This window comes from Ambystoma mexicanum, chromosome 1q (assembly GCF_040938575.1).
Source record: "Ambystoma mexicanum isolate Mex_15411 chromosome 1q, UKY_AmexF1_1, whole genome shotgun sequence".
NCBI classification, from domain to species: Eukaryota; Metazoa; Chordata; class Amphibia; order Caudata; family Ambystomatidae; genus Ambystoma; species Ambystoma mexicanum.
In genome coordinates this window covers 788,086,191-788,100,488 of record NC_090922.1, presented here as the reverse complement: position 1 = coordinate 788,100,488, position 14,298 = coordinate 788,086,191, and the positions used below count along the sequence as shown (strand labels likewise).

The 14,298-nt window shown below is 42.9% G+C and overlaps 1 protein-coding gene across 2 annotated transcripts in view; it reads right to left on the bottom strand.

Annotated features, from left to right (window-relative positions):
- HMCN1 (hemicentin 1) overlaps nucleotides 1–14,298 on the bottom strand; it is a 1,785,366-nt gene that overhangs the window by 833,824 nt on the left and 937,244 nt on the right. For both annotated transcript variants that reach the window (XM_069641364.1, XM_069641365.1), the window contains exon 50: nucleotides 13,298–13,471. In XM_069641364.1, the coding sequence (XP_069497465.1) occupies nucleotides 13,298–13,471 (174 nt within the window). The remainder of the gene's footprint in view (nucleotides 1–13,297; nucleotides 13,472–14,298) is intronic.

The window sequence follows — 14,298 nt, the reverse complement described above, 5'->3', positions numbered from 1 at the left end:
CTCTCCAGCCGGGAGATCTTCTCTGTCGTCGGGAAGTGGTGAGTCGGTTCGGCAGGGCTCCACTGGTGGTGTCGTCGTGGTAGGTCGGCTCAGCTTCTCCCTCGTCGAATTCTCAGGTCCTGTGGCGACTTCTGAAGTTCCAGTCCCCAAAGCTCTGCTTTTATGCAGCACACCCCCATTCACTCAGCCTAGCTGTCAATCAAACATGCTAAGTGGTGAGCCGGCCGGCTCACCACTTGGGCCAATCACACAAGAGTGCGACTTGAGTTACCAAGGTAACTCAGTCCATGGTGCCTAAACCCCCTCCCACACCCCCTGTGGTACCCAGACAGAGTGGCACCACTTTTGGAGGCTTCTGTGGAGAAGCCCGCCAAAAAGTGGAACAAAGGGCTCGTCTTGGGTTGGAGTCACAGAAGAGAACACAAACGCCATTTTAGAATCGAGTCCTGGCAAAAAATACCAACCGGCGAATTAATATTAAATAAATAAACCGGCGGTATGTTCGAGGCTATGAGAATTAAATAATTAAAGTTGGCAGCCTCGAACAATGGGAAAATCCCATAGGGATACATTCGCGGTCGAATATAAAAAGTAGTATCCGCTGCCACCAGCCAAAACTCGATCAGGGGGGACGGAGACGTGCCCCCTCGACTAACAGACCCTGGGGCAATCGAATTGCCCCGACCAGTACGTCCCCAATATGATGGTTTGTACCGGTTTCTGTTAATAATTTGGGACTAGTAAAGCCAATGGTGACTTTACATGCCCTGGGAGACAGTAGGCAGTCCCAGGGTATGGAGTCTATGGTGGGGTGTCACTATGAAACCCCTGTGTCACTGCACAGAGGGTGCTGTGTAACACACATAGTAAAAACACATGAGACCCTATGGAGTAAAGGACCCCATAGCCCATAAAACACATTAACAGTTAAAGGAACACCATAAATCATGTCCAAGAGTGGGAGAAAAAGAGTCTCACTCTTGGGAGGAGAAAAAAACAAACTCCAGAAATCCAGCAAAGCTGCTGGGGGACTCACTAGGTTAGGAAATTCAGCCTAAAGAGAGAATTCTCCCTAACACCTGTGTTGCCGTTGTGAGTATACAAACATAATAGGGTGAACTTCTTGTGCACTTTCTTATAAATTCATTAGGAGTACTTTTTGTACCTGAGGGTATCTTTTATGTTTTTGGAACATCAGGAAGCAGCCGCAAACCTAATCACAGTCTTCTCATTAGCACGGTACTTTCCATAACTTGAAATAAACTGCTACATTCAATGACACAGATGTTGGAAAATACTTCTAAGCTCCATAAGGAAAACAGGATTCACAAAACAAGCATGGGTAACTGCAAGTTGTCCTGAGGTAAGCAGGATTTGCAGTGGCAGCAGGAGTTCCTCCTGAACCTTTTTGTAGTAGGCAGTGCACGGGCAGCAGACAAGATGGAATTGCATTGCAAGGCAATGTTCTCTTGCATTGTCTGACTATTTAGATCACGTAACACCAAGGGTACTCACATCTGGTCAAGCAGGAGCACAGATACCATGGCCGGCCTCAATTTACATATTCTGCAGGCCAGTATTGTTTTCAGCAAGCAAGCACAGACAAAATAGGCAACACCACAGACTCATGATACAGCATTCTCTAAGCATTCCAGTTGGCATCATTTTTATACCAGCAGACACTGGAGACGCCGCTGTGGACATATCATTACAGCCTTCCCTTCTACAGTTTCCAATCAACACCCATGGCTCAAATAAATGTCTGGTATGTTTAATGGCTGCTCCATGAGGAGTTAGTCTAGACTCTACAACACCACTTCTTAGAGCCAGTCTCTTTGCATGAGACTCTGGGTGCCCCTTATAGCAAGAAGGTGCTGGTGTGCCTGTGCTATGTGTCTCTAAGAAAGCTCTCAAGCACCAAGGCCCTTTCCTTTCACTGATTTCTCAAGGGTTTCTGTGCAGGGCAAAACAAAACAATTTGCAACACTTTAGTATCTGGGGCACCCATCAGGAATTTGTTTAGCCTCTGTTATGACTTATCAACCCTGGTCCTTGTGGTCCACTTGGCAGTTCCGTTCCCGATTCACAGGTGCCATTTTCTGACCTAACATGGCATGCCGCATTTACACCTGGAAGTGAATGGTGCGGTTTAGTCGCTGATGCTTCCTCTTAGCCCGCAAATACTAATTCAGATGCCGCCGGAGCACTTTGCGTCTCAACGCTTGGTGTTCAGGTACCTTGCTCAGCGCTTATGTTTTTCCTGTTTCCTCTGTTGCTCCGTTCCTCCTGTGTTTCCCGTTCCTATTTCCGACCTTCAGTTCGCTACTGTCAGGAGACTCATGTCCTTGTTTGTAGGAGTGGCTCCTGCCTACTCACTTCGCTTTTGGTCCTTGGTTCTTCTTCTGCCGGAATCATCGCTCGCAGGTTTTTTCCTTTTCAGGGTTTTTTCCTACATTCTTGGCAGTCTTGCCTGAGCATACCACCAACAGGCAGGGTAGGCATCTGGGGACGGTCGCCCATTTTTTCATGAGACGTGAATCAATCAAAATCTTCACAAAGACAAGGACTGCAGCAAACCTGCAAGAAAAAAAGCACAGTTGAGCCATACCAAAGAAACTGTCATTATTGTCAGTTTGAGACGCTCAGATACTTCTGAACATGTGGCAATGGATCCTTCCGTACAAGAACTGCTACGCGGTATGCAGGTGTTTTCAACTGAGGTACAGAAACACAAAGCGGAGAATGCGTCTCTGTCGTAGCTGGTTCTCTCACGGATGCTCTAGATCAGGAGAGTTATATCTCGGGGGAGCCCTGGATAAGTATGACAGCTCCCCAAAGCAACTCTGTGCCTTCTTGGACTCCTGTATGGATCAATTCACATTTAAGCCCTATTTCCATTCCACCGATAGGGCTAAGGAGGGTTTTAAAACCTCACATTTAGTCGGCAGTGCTGTATTTTGAGCTACACCTCTAATGGCTTCAGAGGATCCACAATTGGACAATTATGCTGGATTTATGGCATCCTTTAAGGCAATGTTTGACTGCCCGGATGTGGTCTTTTCAGCCCAGGAGAAATGTTGGAATTCCAGCAGGGGTCCCTGGATATGTTGACCTATTTAACCCGATTCAAGCAACTGGCAAAGGAGGCAGATTGGTCGGCTAGCGCCTGTTTTGCCCTTTTTTTAAAAGGGCTAAACAAAGAAATCAAGGACGAGCTGGCCAGCGTTGCCAGACCTGACTCTTTCGAAGCCCTTCTGGATCTGGCTATGCAGATCGACTTCAGACTTCAGGAAAGAAAGGCAGAAAAAAGGAAATATTGTACACCAACTTTTAAACCAACTGCGGTATATCCTACACCTCGTACCTGAACGCATACAAATGGGTTCACTTCGAGGATCATTTATCACAGAAGAGAGGAGTAGACGGATTGAATTGGGTCTTTGCTTGTATTGTGCATCACCAAAATACATAGTCCGTAATTTCCCCATTGTTCCACCCAGGCATCCGGGAAAGGCCACCTCTCGTTCCTAAGTAAAGTGGGTAATGGGAGGACAACTATTGCTCTTTTTTCTGCTACCTTGGGTCCTCCGTTACGCACCTCTTTGGTGATATTGCAGGTATCTCTACAGTTTGGTCAAGGAAGAGTCCTTGACTGTTCATGCCTTGGTGGACTGTGGAGCCATGGGGTTATTCCTTGATGATGAATGGGCGCGTCATTATAAAATAACTAGAGAAGAGAAAGAACAAGCCCAAACAGTTAAAGGGATTGACGGAGGCCTCTGTCATCCAGACCATCACACAACGTTCCAAACCACTTTTGCTTATGATTGACAACCATCGTGAGCGGTTATGCTTTGACATCATTACGGCAGCCCATTACCCAGTGGTCTTTGGTATGCCTTGGCTGTACAGGCATAACCCATACATCAATCGGGCCGCTGGCTCCTTGTTTTTAGGCTCTGAGTTCTGTCTTACTCATTGCCTTTCCCAGGAATTTGACATTTTCCAGGATCCTTCTATACACACTCCTGATGATCAGAAGTTGTCTCTTTCCAATATAAACCATGTACCAGTCGAGTATCAGGAGTTTGCTAATATGTTTTCTGAAACTATGGTGAAGACGCCTCCACCCCATCATCCTGAAGACTGCTCAATTGAAACTCAGGAACAGGATATAATACCCTTTGGAAGAATGTTTATCCTGTCAGCACCTGAGAAAATGGCCTTGAAACAATATCTTGATGTCAACCTCAAGCATGGTCTATTCAGACCGTCTATATAGCCAGCTGGCGCTTCATTGTTTTTTGTGCCTAAAAAAGATACGCCAGATCTTCGTCCCTGTTTGGATTACTGGTTTGACTCAAGTCACTCAGAAGGAAAGATATCTGCTAGCTTTATTCTCTGATATTTTGGAGGCTTTTCAAGGAGCAATTCTCTTTTCCAAGTTGGATTTGAGAGGGGCCGATCACCTCGTCCGGATTAGGGCGTAAGACAAATGGAAAATGGCATTTTGTACACCATTGGACACTTTGAGTATTTAGTAATGCCATTCAGACTGTCCAACGCCCCGGCAATCTTTCAAATTTCATGAATCACATTTTCTCTGATATGCTTCTCCAATTTGTCATAGTCTATCTTGGCGATATTCTCATTTATTCTTGTGACTCTGCCAAGCATCAAGACCAAGTCACTGCCGGCAATCTTTCAAGTTTCATGGATCACATTTTCTCTGATATGCTTCTCCAATTTGTCATAGTCTATCTTGGCGATATTCTCATTTATTCTTGTGACTCTGCCAAGCATCAAGACCAAGTCACTAGGGTATTAACCTGCCTTCGAGAGAACCAACTTCTAGCTAGGCCTGAGAAATGTCAGTTCCACGTGAATTCCATAAGATACTTAGGGTTTGTGCTAAATCCTTCGGGCATTTCCATGGACCCAAACAAGGTCTGAGCTATAACTTCCTGGCCCCGACCTACTACAGTGAAACAGATTCAGTCCTTTTTGGTCCTGGCAAATTTTTACAGGAAATGAATAACCAACATTTCAGCCATCGTTCAGCCCATTGCTCTACTCTTATGGAAGGATGTACCTTTTGTGTGGTCCAGTGAACAGGAATCATCCTTCTCCTTGTTAAAGAGTAAGTTCACTAAGGTACCCATCCTTTGTCAACCCGACATTTCCAAGCTCTTTCTTGTTGAGACTAATGCCTTTCGATTCTACTATTGGTGCTGTATTAAAATGAGTGCAAGATGATGTCAGGGAACATATAGTAACCTATTTGTCTAGGAACCTTACGGTTTGTGAAACACATTACACAGTCCTGAAAAACGAACTATTGGCTATACGGCAGCCATTTCTTGACTGGTGGCATCTCTTATTGGGTGCCAGTCACCCAGTACAAATCAGAACAGACCATCGGAACCTTCAGGTCCTGCAGTCTATGGAATGTCGGAATAGCAGAAAGGCCCGTTGGGTCTACTTCTTTGCTCAATTTCAGTTCCAGGTTTATCATATTTCTGGACAACAGAACGTCATTGTTGATGCTCTTTCCCGTCTTCCGGACCTCCTGACAGATTCATCCATGTAGACGATTTCCTGGCCCATGTCCGTCGGGACACTGTTTCTAGCAGGGAGTGGCAGTCATATTCTCGATCCAATACATGGGCACTTAGCAAGAAAGACTGCTTGCTCTTTAAGGGAAGCAGTTTATTTCTACCCACCGATTCAAACCGTAAAGTTGCCCTTTTATTATGTCATGATTCCCGATTTCCTGGACATCGAGGGGAAAAGGTCACCTTACAGACTCTCCAGAGACAATTCTGGTGGCCTAGAATGGCAGACTCAGTGAAGATACACATTCACTCCTGTGTGGTTTGTGCCCAGAACAAACATGATACCCACAAACCATATGGAATGCTTCACCAGTTGGATTTACCCTGTAGGCATTGGCAAGTGATAGCTACAGACTTTATCGTAGACCTTCCTCCCACAAGGGGTTGTACTGCCATCCTGGCCACGATAGACACGTATTCCATAATGGCTCATTTTACTCCTCTAGCCAAACTTCCCTCTGCCTCGGATATGGCTAACATTTTTCTCACTGAAGTGTTTTGTCTACATGGCCTCCGGTCCACGATAATCTATGACAGTGGTAGCCAATATACTTCACGGTTTTGGTCCCAGCTATGTCATATACTTGGTGTCAAAAGATCTTTTTCTTCAGGTTGCCATCTGCAAAGCAACGGAATCACAGAAAGGGTTAACCAGACCCTCAAACAGACCTTCGATCCTTCTCCTCTCAAGTACACGACAATTAGGCTACCCTCATTCCCGTTGTGGAGTTGCCTACAATAACTCCCACCATTCCTCTTTGAAGGCTAGTCATTCTTCTGCAATTATGGCTTCCATCCTTCTGTTTTGCCCGTGGTATCCCCTGGACCTTCTTCTGTCTTCAGTTGATACATGGATTTCTGGTCTTACTTCAATTCACAAACAAGTTAAAGAACAGTTGGTAAAGGCGAGAGAAACTACTAAGAAAAGTGCTGATCGCAAGCGCTGAAAGTCCCCCCTTTACTCTATAGGAGACCTGGTTTGGTTGTCTTCTAAATACTTACCAAAACATCTATGTCCTAGCAAACTTTCCCCGTTATTACGGGCCTGTTCCTGTGAAGAAAGTCATCTACCCATTTGCCTTTTGCTTGCGATTGCCTGCTACACTGAAACGCATCAATTCAGTGTTTCATACTTCTCTACTGAAGCCTTATGACTCCTCATCACCAAAGCCACAGGTTCCTCAGTACTGGCAAACGACCAGCAACCAGAATATGAAGTGCTGGTAGGTTATGAGACTCAAGATACTGAAGGGGGTGATTACAGTATCTGTGGACTGGAAGGGATACCCCCACCAGCGAACGATCTTGGGAACCTGCTGCCAACATCCATGTTCCTAGTCTTCTCCGCCGGTTCCATCGACTGCATCCGGATAATCCTGGTGCACTGATTCTTTAAAGGTGGCATATTGTCATGCCTTATCAACCCTGGTCCATGTGGTCTGCTTTGAAGTTCCGTTCCCGAATCGCACAGCCAATTTTCCGACCTAACATGGCGTCCCACATTTCCTCCTGGAAGCGAATGGTGGTCTAGTCGCTGAGGCTTCGTCTTAGCCCGTGAATACTAATTCAGACGCCGCTGGAGCTCTACGCGTCTTAACGCTTGGTGTCCGGTACCTTGCTCAGTGCTTATGTTTTCCATGTTTCCTCTGTTGCGCCGTTCCTCCTGTGTTTCCCATTGCTATCTCCTCCTTTCTGTTCGCTACTGTCAGGAGACTCCTGTCCTCGTTTGGAGGATTGGCTCCTGCCAACTCACTTTGCATTTGGTCCATGGTTCTTCTTCTGCCGGAATCATCACTCACAGGTTTTTTCCTGTTCAGCGGTTTTTCCTTCATTCTTGGCAGTCTTCCAGGGGTCACCTTACCTGAGCATACCACCATCAGGCAGGGTGACATCTGGGGAGGCTCGCCCATTTCTTCACAAGACTCGCACCAAACAAAAACTTCACAAAGACAAGGTCCACAGCAAACCTACAAGAAAGAAAGCACAGGTGAGCCATACCAAAGACACTGTCCTTGGAGGCAGCGGATGCCAAGAATAGGGCCTGTGCATTGAGCACTGAAAATAACCTACCTTCCCAATCCTAGTTTGCCTGCAAGCAGCATAATATACAATAATCCATTCCTAGCTCCCAATCAGCACTAACATGATTACCTAATGGTCAACTTAATTGCATGTTTTAAGCCTGCAATTTTCAATAACCAGATTAGCTTCAAAGAACAGGGTCTTGGGCCGGGAGTGTTGGGCCATCCTCTGCCCATATTCCTTAGTTAGCAAGTGCGTTTTAGAGTAGGCCTGGGCAGACTAGACAAGAACGTGGCTGCATGATATCCTAGCTCAGCCAAGTAATCCTAAAGGAAAGTACCTCACTTAACATGGGGGTTTCTTTAATATTGGGCTATATATTTTGCATTAAAACATTTTCATTTTCACTTGGTCAAAATATTATAAAGCAATAGGCATTTAAACAGTAGGATTCCATCAAAATGAAGGCTACACCTAAACAGCAGGATGCTTGGAGTTGCAATATGTTGAGTCAACAGACATTTACCAAATGATGGTTAATCAGAACATAATCCAGGTAGGTGTATCCTGGACATGACCACTTGTTTCATCTTAACCAGACCAGGAGGATCATAGTACACAGTCCAGATTGACCTAAATGTGTCATCTCTGCCTCTGCACTCAGTTAAAGTCTCCCAATCACATAGGTGTTTCACAATACACCACTTCAAACCTCCAATGAGGTGCACATCACAGATGTGCAGAACCACAAAATCACTTTATGAGATAACATGGTTACCAGCATAAACCAAATTCTCTAACTGTAGGACACATCTCCCAGTTCTTCCTCGCCACAGGGTTAAAGGACTAAAGGTCTCAATCAATTCTCTGGGATGTGTGAGGGAAACACTCTATTGATGTTGGATCCAATCCTTTACCAGAAAGGTCTAACTTTCCCACTTGGTCAAAAGATATCCATGAATGATCCTGTAGTGATCCCTACAGCCACAAAATGTTTATGAGCCTGAAAGTCCTTTTCTTAACATCCTGTCTAGCATCCAGTGCACCCGGTGAAGTATTTTGGACTGACAGGCCACTCCTCCCCAACACTTCTCACCAAACACTCCCCTGCCCAGACTGCACAACCAGGTTTCAACCCAGTCCTTCATTTGCATTCCTGTTCTATGCAAGCAAGGAGTTGATCATGGATGTATTGTGGGGATTTCAGCAAGAGCCTTCATTGATGCACAGAGACTGCTGGTGGAATGACAGTCATGATCCTCTCTCTCTGGACTCTCCAATGTCCTCCGCTGACTTCATATATAAACCATCTGTTATCCACCTGTATCTCACTCAAATATGTTATCCCATGTACATACCGTTGAATTAATACCAGTGGTTTCTCAGCCATTGTTGCAAAGGGATTCAGCCATATTGAAGTTTCTGAAAATAAGGGTCACACCCCTTAGCCTGCATATCGCTTTTAGCAGTTCTTTGGGAAATCCGTGTACTGCTTCTTTTATTATTGTTTTTTTTATTAATGTTCTGTTTGGTAATACAAACCTTTCATTATATCATTTACAAAATGAGAAAGAGTTGACATTTATGTTTCTGATTCTCAGAAATTGCTATTGTTCATGATCGCAGTCCAAAATGTAATTACTGTTAAAATTAGGTTCTTATCATGTCCTTTTAAGAGATGGGCCCATCGTTCCTGTGTGTTCATCTGTTTCTGTGAAATTTTGAAGAAGTCCTTGAACAGGTTTCTTTTATCCGTCAAAGCCTGGCATACCATGATTACATGGAAGAGAGTCTCTCTAGTGTTGTCAATCTTACAAAACCGACAATCTGTGGTAATTATGGTTGGATGTTTTATGTTAGATAGGTAATCGCGGGTCGGTAATATATTTAGGCGAAAGCGTTGGAATAGGTCTCGTATTGATCGTTCTGGAAAGCATGCTAAATATAGTGGTAGTTCGTTAAGAGCTCTTGAGTCTATTTCACAGTTCAAAGCTTGTTTGTATTTTGATTGTTCCTCTATTGTTTTGATCCAATCGTTTTGCTGAACTCTTCTTTTAGCATATTGTGGTCTATTTATCAGCGTGTCTTCGCTAATGTCTTCGGCCTTCATTTTCTTTTTTATCTCGTTGGTCCAGTATTGAAGAGCTGTTACATATACAGGGGTCTTTTTTTCCTTGAGTATTTCTAAGGATGGAATTTTATCCAGACAAATAATTTTTCTGTAGAGATTTTCTCCAGAATATGGCCCCGTATTGTTGCCATTTCATCGTATCTTGATTGATTATTGTTTCACCAGCGTAGGTTAGGATGGGGACCACCTTTTGTCTATACAGTAGGATTGTTGATTTTATTGTAAAAGTTCCAAGTTTGCAATGAAAAAAGCGACCTAAACGGGCTAAGGATCTTGCTTTCCTCTCGATGTGGTCTTTCCATTCTTGCTCAACTGGTGACGGATTTATCATGGCGCCAAGATATTTAAATACTTTTGTTTCTTCAATCTCTTTATCTTCTAGTTGTAGTTTCACATTTTGTCACCTGGTACTATGCAGAGTTGTTAGTCTCATTAACTTGGTTTTAGGAATGTTAATTTGGAGGTCGTTCTCTTTCATAAAAAGGCCCACTTTGTTTAACGTTTTTTGTAAACCTGATTGCGTTTTGTCCATGACAATGATGTTGCCTGCATACATTAAGGTTTGTAATGGTTCGTTATTAATCTTCGGCGGATTTGAGAGTGGATCGTGAAACGCTTGTACAAAGCCAAAAGTATATAAGTTGTATAGACAAGCAGCCAGGGGGCACCCTTGTTTCAGGCCGTTCCAGGTGGTAATTTCGTCTGTTACTACACCATCTTTTGTTAATCTGACTCTGATCGATGTATTAGAGTAGAGCTGTTTAATTGGATTGAGAATGGATGGGGGACAGCCCCATGATGTTAACTTCAACCATAGTTTTTCTCTATTCACCGAATCAAATGCTGTTTTTAAGTCTATAAATACAGCGTATGCTTGTTGTTTATTTATTGTCGCTTCGTACTTAATCATATTCAGAAGTAGCAGATTCACGTTTGTACCGATTTTTTTAGCGAAACCAGTCTGTCTCTTCTCTTGAAAACCATTTTCCGCTGCCCATATATTGAGTTTTTTCATTAGGAATCCCGCGAAAAGCTTTCCCAGTGGGTCAAGAAGGGCTATGGGTCTATAGTTTGTTGGCATTTTCCTGTCGCCAGCTTTATAGATCGGAATCAATATCGCTACGGTCCAGCTGCGTGGGATTTGTTTGGTTTTCTCTATTAAATTAAGAAGTTTTGAAAAAAAGGTAGTCGATTCTTCGAGGGCAGATTTTAGGTTGGCGTTGGAGAGCCCATCAGGGCCTGGTGCTCGCGATGGATTCAAGGACATAATAGTTTTTCTGATCTCATCTCTTTCCCATTTTAGGTCCCAAGCATAATGGTTATTCGAGCTCCCTGCTGGTGAAATGTCTGTTTTCTCTTTGTACTGCTTCTTTTATCGTTCCCTGGACAGATGCCCAGCCACACTCATCTCCGACTGAATCCAGATGCCTGTTCTCTCCTCCTCAGCTGAAATCCATCAGCAGAGATTCCACGCACTGTGTATCAAGCCCCAAAACTACTCTCCAATGCCAGCTTTCGCCATTACCGAGAGAAGGTAGCTTCACTTGATCCTGTCAAGGGCCCTGCCCACATCTAACAATGTGTATGCTGTACACTCATAACTAGTCAGGACTTAAGTCTCAAGCAGCTTCCTCAGATTGTCTCTGATGTTTGTTTTCCAATAGCATTCATTGATCATAGCTGATCGGTAGATTCAATATTGTCTCAAGTATCCTTAGCAAGATTTTGTAAACACTGGCAATGAGGCTGAATGGTTGACAAGTAGGCAGAACATGGCCATTCTGAGACTGTCGGGCAGGACATTTTGGAAGGAGAGTCAGTAAACACCCTGTGCAATAGATCCAAAAGAAGATCCTTCTAGACATTTGCTGAAAAACAATCCAGCCCGTGTGTCTTACCAGAGCACTGCTATTGCAGCCTACACATGTTCTTGGCCAATCTCTTCTTCCTACATGCTCACTTTATCTGTCCCAGCTAAGGTAGTTCAAAGCCATCCCGAATGTCTGCAAACTCCTTCTCTCCTGCATGTGATTCCAACAACGGGTAGTGATGAGAACTTCATTAACTCTGCATTTATCTTCTCCTGCATGCATTTGATCTCACCATTCTCCAGCTGCACTCTGGCGATCATCCTTTCAGACAGCATATTGTTTTTTTCTATAGGATTTATACATTTAACATTGGGAAGCCACACAGCATCAGGACCATTGTCTGCCTCAGGCTACCTGAAAACTGGCCTTTTTCTCTCCATTGATTACTGAGAGACAATGAATGCAAGCTGTAAGGTACCACTGGGGTATGGATTGTCAAACCTGGTACACAAAGGACTCAGTTGACTTTTGACTTCTTAAATGAACCTAACAAGAAGCATCACAATCCAAGAGCACTACCAGAGGTGTCTGAACTAGAATTGTTTACCTGTAATATTCATCAACACCTTATTTATCTTTAACATGATTTAAAAGTATATTGTTTATAGCTACCTTTATTTGAATGTTCCTTTACTCTAAATAATACAGTGTCAATCCTGTATTCTTGTTTACACCACTGCCCTCCCAAGGGTTGACTTTAATGGTTTGACTAAAGTTGCCAGTAGGTTAGCTAAAGAAAGCTTAAGGAGTACAAATGTGCCGATGTTTGGGAAGGTGAACCATCACCCTGAACACAAGACTGTGGGATTCCTCCTAACATTGGGTCATTTTAATTCCTGATAATAGCACTATCATTGCTCCATGGTTACCTCACAATTGCAAGACGGTGCGTGACCTTTTCCATTGCAAATTTGCAAATGCATTACCTTCCAATAAGTTCATCAGTTGTGCAAAAATCCACTGTTTTACATTCACATTAATTTCGTCAATTGAACAATCTGATCCAGAAGGATGACATTGATGTGTCAGGGGCATGGTTTTACAATGCATCACAGATTGGGAATAGGATATAAAAAAAAGTAATTAAAACTTTTAACCAAAATAAACATCTCAACTCTGATATCCAAAACCCGGCCAAATTGTGTACAACTGAGAATAAAATGTCGACTTCAGTAAATTGTTGACATTTTGTAAAATGTTACTAGGATTGCAATCAGGATATTTTCAGTCAAAGAATATAGAAACATAGTTTGAGTGGGTTTCAAAATACCATACTCTTGTGAGATATTTTCTGAAAATAAATGTTGCAAATGGTTTTTGGCTGATACATTTCTCAGAAAACTAGGTGAAACTTTTCGTTCCGTTTTCCACCTGGTGTATTTTGATAGTTAAAAAATCCTCTGAAAATTAACTTCATAGATTTTATTATTGCTAGTTCTGCCAAGGCATAATTAAACAAAGTTAGTATTTTAAATGTTTGTGAAGCAAGCACTTGTACATTTGGTCCAATTTTGACAGTGGAATTATAATTTTGCACAACCCTTAATTCTAAAATGTACTATGCTTTCCAATAACAGTAATATAAGAAACACAGAACATCATTTTCTAGCAGCAGGTAAGAATAAGCACACATTTAGCCAACGTGGGCAGAAACATACCTGGCAGAATTCTGATATTGCGGTTTGATTCAAATGGCCCCCCATCCTTCAGCCAAGTAATAGTAGCCGGAGGGTATGAGTAGGCCTCACACACCAAGGACGTGGGATTGTTCAGAATGACCGTCACTTCCTCCGGAGAGCCATTGTTGTCAACACCATTGATTGTAGGTGACACTGATCACAAAACACAAAGAACACCAGTTTAGCCAAAACGCTACATTCATTATTCCCTTTCAAAACTTTATTTAATATTGCTTTTAAACTAGACCACTATAACACACAAACCATTCTTATTTCATTTCCGTCTTAACTAGTGATAATGGCTGCAGCTCCAAGGATTCTATTGTACAATGGCTTTTAGATAGGAACACCCAGGTTGCTCTGGTAGAAAACACAATGCAAAGGAAGAATTGCGAAACATGAATCTTCTTACTTTAGTGTTTTCTTTGTACTGTAGGAAGTTCAAAAACACATGTATTGGTGCTTTAACACAGCTTAATCTGCATCACTGTGTGCGTTTGTGGAGCCCTAAAAATAAACTTCGCTGCAAGGTCTTGGGAATCCTTCAAACTCTTGCAATAGGCATGATCTTTATTCAGGCAGGGCCTACAGGCACGGTCATTACAATAGGAATGGTCAATATCTATCTTTTACTGTAGTAATTTTGATTATCCTCTGTATATATATATGACAATGTCCTTATTCAAGATCTATAGCTAAGGCCTTAAATTAATATAGTGTTTCAATTAACTAAGTCAACCCAACTGAAGTCTTTATAAGGAAAGGTTCAAAGGAAATTTTCTAAGACTACCAGGCATCTATAAACTCACAAATGCATAGCACTGCACACTGATATGGTTCCCACATAGTAATTTTACTCTACTGATCGACATTCATTGGTTTGCACTCAGCTTTCCATAATATACATTTTCACTCCTTCTTACTCCTACCTCAAGGCCTACCATTATTTACCCATATTCTTTTATAAACATACTAGCAAA